At 49.5% G+C, this 6,000-nt stretch overlaps 1 protein-coding gene across 1 annotated transcript in view; it reads left to right on the top strand.

The window, feature by feature from the left end:
* The first annotated feature begins 2,189 nt into the window (after positions 1-2,189).
* Positions 2,190-6,000, top strand: part of SIM2 (SIM bHLH transcription factor 2) — a 34,612-nt gene continuing 30,801 nt past the window's right edge. The window contains exon 1 of the mRNA XM_070943517.1: positions 2,190-2,364. Within this exon, the coding sequence (XP_070799618.1) occupies positions 2,190-2,364 (175 nt within the window). The remainder of the gene's footprint in view (positions 2,365-6,000) is intronic.

The following is a 6,000-nucleotide window of genomic DNA, read 5'->3' as shown; positions in this document are numbered from 1 at the left end:
AGGGAAAAGTCCCCAGGCTGCTGGAGAAATGCATGCCAGAGTGGCCTTACCCCAAAGCAAAGGACATTAAATTGTATGTGGGGGAAGGGGGGGGGGGACGGACGGACGGACTTCAAGCTCATTTACTTAACACTAGAGAAATCCCACTAAATTGCTTACATATTGGATCGGACTCATATTCCGAATGAAGCGAGCACTTATTTTTATTTTTGTTGTGGTGGTAGAATTCTATAAGAAAGAAAACCTTTACTTGAGGCTGCCTTCTGCTGGAACCGTCTCTCGGTGGTTTCACGAAAAGCGGCGGCCTGCCTGGGGCTGAAAGAGCTTCTGAGGTCATCCGCCTTTCCTTGCAATGTGGGCGTTTGACCTATAATTTATTTATTTATTAGTTTGATTTATATGCCGCCCTTCTCCGGAGTCTCAGGGCGGCTTACAATGCTTTTTAAGCAATAGCCTTCATACTTTTGTATATACCTGCTTAGTAGGGCTTTTTGCCCCCCCCCCCCAGCGGTGTTCTATTTTATACAAAGTCAGCTTATTGCCCTCACAAACCGGGTCCTCATTTTACCTACCTCGGAAGGATGGAAGGCTGAGTTAACCTTGAGCCTGGTGAGAATTGAACTCGCAGTAATTGCAGGCAGCTGGCAGCTACATACTACTTTAACAGTAGTTTATTCCACTGCACCACCAGGCTCCTTGCGTCGGAGGCAAGCCATGCGGGCCCCGGCCCTGCCTCCATGGCAGGAGCCCCTCTTGGGTCCAAACCCCGCCTTCCCTTGAAAACCAAGGCAAGGGCTCCGGCCTCCTCTCAGCAAATCCCTCTCCAACCCAGTTCAGGCCGCGCCAGAAGAGCGCGTGAAGCCAATAGAGCTCTTCGCGGGAAAGGCACTTGAAATGAAAGAAGGGTGACCAGAAAGCTGGGGGAGGGGTGATGTCGCGTCCCAGGGCTGCCTCAGAAACGGCCAGTTTGGCTCTCCGGGAAGTTGTGGCAGAAAACACACACACACACACACACACACACACACACACCCGAGAAGGACCCAGGAGCCCCTCCCTTCTCTTTCCCCTTACTCCCACCCCTTCCCCTTCTCCGGCTGGAGCCTTTGGTCAGCGGGTGAAGGCAGCGGCGGGGCTCCTGCTACGGCTGCTGTCTTTGGCGGAGACTCACGTCACGCGAGGCGTGTTCACCTCCCCTCGTCTCTTCCAACCTGCCGCGGGGAATGAGCTGAGGAGCCAGCCACTTGGGAGCTTCTTTGCCAACCAGCGGAGGAGGAGGAGGAGGAGCTGTTCTGGCGGGGAATCGCTGGAACCGGGCCTTCGACCGCCAGGCCCAGAACCGGAGACCAAGCCAGCGAGGTGTGGGGAGGGGGGAGGGAGGGAAGCGGATTTGGCTGCGGAATCCCTCCTGCCTTGAGGTGGGCGGCTGAGTAGAAGCGCTCCTCAGTGGGTCCTGGAGTTGCCTCGGATCCTGCCGTGGAAGGAAACGCTCAGCATCCCCCGTGGGAGCGGAGCGAGCCGCGGCCTTCGGAAAACCGGCTCCCTCGAGAGTTTCGGATTCGCCGTCGCCGAAGCGGGTGGGGCGGAAATCAGTTTGGCCCGAAAAGGTCCAAACCAAATAAAGCCGCCAAGTCGCCACTTGTGCAGGGAGGGGAGCCGGCCAATTGTCGAATCAGAGGAGCTCCTCTATTTGAGGCGAGGGGGAGGGGCGGAGGGGCTGGGGGCGTTGCACGGGATCTGAGCTTCTGTGCTTCGATTTTTCAGTTTGGCTTCAGATCTGGTTCCGGATTCAGATCTGAACTCGGGGGGGAGGAGTGAGGGGGGGAAGAGACTCCAGGGCGACTCCCCCATTCCCTTTCCCCGGTGACAGCCAAAGGTTTTGGACCAGAGCAGGCAGGGAGAGAGACGAAGGCGACCCACTGCACGGACAGTCCAATTCAGAGCTGTTGCTTCGTGGTTAGGAGACCCGCAAGCTAAGCCAGCGCCACAGTCGCTTGTCCGGACTCTGGAGCCGGACCTGCCCCTCCATCCCTCCCTCCATTGCTCGCTCGCTCGTTGGCTGGCTGGTTGGCTCTCCGTGGACCCGAGTCAAAGTCCACATGCCTGTCACCCCTCCAGTATCGCCGCCGTCGCCTCCGCCCGGGGCTCTATTATGCCAGTGACGCCCCGGCCGTCGCCCTGCCGGAGCCGCGATGAAGGAGAAGTCTAAGAACGCCGCCAAGACGCGGCGGGAAAAGGAGAACGGCGAATTCTACGAGCTGGCCAAGCTGCTGCCTCTGCCGTCGGCCATCACCTCCCAGCTGGACAAGGCCTCCGTCATCCGCCTCACCACAAGCTACCTGAAAATGAGAGCGGTCTTCCCGGAAGGTAAGTCGCCCTCCAGGGAGTCCTCCGTCTCCGGAATGAAGCTGGTTGAGCTGCCCGTGGGGAAGGCGGGCAGGGAAGGGGCGCGCTCCCCCTACCCCCACACTTGAGAGGGGCAGGCTAATCAGACTCTCCCATCCCCAGATGGTCCCTTTGCCACCTGGGCAAAGTGGTCCTGTCGGGCTCAGACTCGGGACTCTTTCTACTCCGCTTGTCCGGCCAATCGTGTGCCAGAGAACGAAGGGTGTCAGAATTCAGCCTCTAACAATTCGGAAGATCGAGCGATCCTGTCAACAGCCCGACCGGGTCAAAACTCTTAGAGGGAACCGGGGTGGCGAAGTGCGCCTTCGCTTCCGGGGGTGCCTAAGTTTGCCTGCGGTCTCAAAACTCTTTAAGTTGAGACGAGAAGTTCTGATTTGCTATTTGCTTCCTTGCCCTTTCTTGGACCTTAGTAGGCCACGAGCATGGCAGAATCCAAATGTCTCCAGTTATTTATGGAAGAAAGTTTCAGAGGCAGGTAAAGGCAGGTTATGTTGCCTTTAACGGATGGAGAAGGAAAGCTATTCTCTCTTCTATAGGGAGAAGGTAGCCAGCAGCGGACTACCTAGGGATACACTGATTTACTGATGCATTTAACATTGCCGCAGCCGTTTCAAAATCAGAGAAATCTTGCGGAGTAATTAATTTCCTTAGGCTTCAAGACCACAAAACACGTTTCCATATTAGTTAGGGTAATAGGAACCACAGAATCTTTTTGAAAAAGAAAGAAGTTCATAACGTTATGAACGTCCCCTTGCTGAAATCACTCTTTAGGCCTGTTGTGTAGGTGCGGGATAAGGCTAGAATCAGTCGTGTCCTTTGAAGTATAAAGTATAAGGAATGTAGCCAGATGCAACAAAATATCTCCCTTGCAGGGTATTTCCTCTGCATTCCCATGAAGGTAAGTAGGGAAAAGAGGTGGTAAAGGATTAACGTAGATTTGATCCGGTCGAGAAGAAAGTCGGGGAGGTGTGTAAAGTGTCTGAAGAAAGTAGTCCTTGCAATAGATCTGAGGGCTCAACTTCATTCCCCCCCCTCCCCCACTAAGTAAAAATTGTGTGCCAGGCTCAAGAGGGAGAAAAAAAGGAAAAAATGAAAACTCTCCAAATGACCGAGACCCGTGTTCATAAAAGTTCTTGACAGCTAACTAAATTTTAAAATATGATTTACTATTTTGCTAGTATATATCCTGTCTGAATACTATTGCATGAGATCCTCGAAATGCAAATCCATTCTATTAAGCTTCCCTTTTCTGGGACCTATAGAGCCGACACAGGGCAAGGAATCAGACAAAGGAACAGCCCGATTCTTCACAGTTTTACTCTGGCATAAGATTGAATGAGACTTATTCTGGATTGCACGGGAATAAGATTGCAGCCTCATTCCCTCCAAATCGTGTATATAACCATATTGAGCATAGAACAGGCAAATATAAAGGTGGCACATTGCTGCTAAGTAAAAATACTGAGGATCTAAATGCCCACAGAAATTATTCGATTACTCTTCCTTGAAACCAAATCGCCTCCGTACTTTAGATCCAAAGGAATAGAAACGTTAAATTTAATGATGGGGGATGGGCACGACTGATTTGAATTCTATTTACCGAAATTTGCTTTTGATATGTATGAAATTGTATATAGATAATCCGAGGGTGAAATGTGAAAATCTAGTGGAAAAAGCAAGCAGAAGACTCCTAACCATTTATTTAATGATTGCTTCCTTATCCTCAATAAATTTACCAATGTGGGGACTTAAATAAGAGCTAACTTTGAAGTGAACGCACATTTATAGGTGCAAAGGAACTGGATTTGCTAAAACTCGGGCCGCAAGATCCGTATCATAAGCCAACTGCTGGATATATAAATAGCTTCATTGCTGATATATTGCCATAGAAATGGTCGGCGACGCTGGTAAATCACGAGCGGGATATTATTGAACAGAAAGGTATTTGAAAGTAGGGCAACTCTACTCGTACTACATCCAAAGTCCGGCACGGGGTTTTTCCAGGGAAGCTAGGGGTCGTTTTTCTAAGCAGCTGCTTTCAGCCATTCTTTCCGCTGGATCGGCAAACCAAAGCCCGGGACTTGACGGGGCACTTGGCAGCTTTGAATGGGCAGAGGTGAATGGCATTCCCCTCCCCCCAGCCTCAGGGCTCCGGCTCTTTCCTTGAAGCAACCTCCACAAACCCGGGACCCCCGTTCCTTACTTTACTTCGTTTTCCTCCCGCTTAAGAGAGTTTGGCCCGAACCTTCCCACTCGGAAACAGATTAGAACTTCCTCTCTTCCTAAGCAGCCTTAGCTTTCTATACTTGCCAGCGGACCACAGTTCCTCTCCCTTCCCTCTCCTGTCCTCTCCCTGCGAGATACCACCCTGCAGTCCACCAGGGTCAGGGGGCTTGATTGCCCACCACTGTCTTCTTCGCCACCATTACAGCAAGTGCTTTGATTGCAGAGAAGTGGCTGGGTTTATCTGAGTCGCCTTGTTCCGCAATGCTCTAAAATATTTTGTCCCCCGTTGTGGAAAAGGGAGCGTTTTAAAAATGTTTTAGAATTTAGACGAAGCGACTGCTATAGTTGCAAAATAACATTGGCCCAAGGTCGCTTAGATGGCTTCGTACCTAAACTGGGACTAGACGTGAGGGTCTCCTGATTTTTAACCTGACGCCTTACCAATGCATCAAACTCCACTTGCATGTTTAAAATACATTAGCAATCTCGCATAACAGTCACCTTTTCTTATATTTCTCTTATCCCTTCTCTAAACAGAATAAAACAACTCCAAAGTGGAAGAAATGACAACTAACCCCTGTTAATGAAAAAAATCTTGACACTAGCATTCTAGTTTCCATTGTGTTGATATGAGACTGCACCCGCGCGCACATGTGTTTGTGTGTGTGTGTCCCCAGATGAACGCTGCAGCTCCTTGCATTTAAGGGCAACCGTGACTATAAAACCCATCAAATTTTTGTCTTGTGCACAGTACAAATGCAATCCATTCAGAGTATAATGCGGGCAATCTTAATCTTGTTTCATTGCAAATCCCATTGAGTTGAATGGCATTTACTCCCAACTAATGTTCACTGAGGGAACGTAGCAATTCTGTAATAAAGATCCCCTCTTCTTCCAATCTTATAAATTAAAAAAGGTGGAGTAAATACAATCCTCAATCTTTCTACTCAGAAGTGAACTTCACTGAAAAATAAATAGGTCTTATTCCAAGCAAATGGATCTACGAATGCAGTAGCCTAAATGACCCAAATCATCCCAGCTTTTTGCCTTCTTAAAATATGCTTCGGGATTCTTTAAGTCAGAGAACCGTTGCAACCAGTGCTATAAAAATCAGGTCCCCCTTTGTAGTCTGTGGCATCTTTCCTAAGAAAAAGGGGGAAAGGGAAAATGCTGCTTAATATTAACCAGTTGATTAAATAAAACCAGGTCTCAGTTCCTATATGGAGTAGGAAATAATTTCCACTGTCTTTACATTGGAGTGGGAGAGTTCAAGGTGGATTTCCGAGTAAGACTTTGTGGATGGAGACACTGCTAAAATTTTGGGGCCATTTTCATTAGTCTTTTAGAGCAGTATTTCTCAACCTCCGCAAC

The sequence above is a fragment of the Pituophis catenifer genome, unplaced genomic scaffold, assembly GCF_029215685.1.
Source record: "Pituophis catenifer annectens isolate HBS135680 unplaced genomic scaffold, rPitCat1.0.hap2 SCAF_4, whole genome shotgun sequence".
NCBI lineage: Eukaryota > Metazoa > Chordata > Lepidosauria > Squamata > Colubridae > Pituophis > Pituophis catenifer.
Note: the sequence above shows the minus strand (reverse complement) of the source record. Positions and strands in the feature narration are given on the sequence as shown.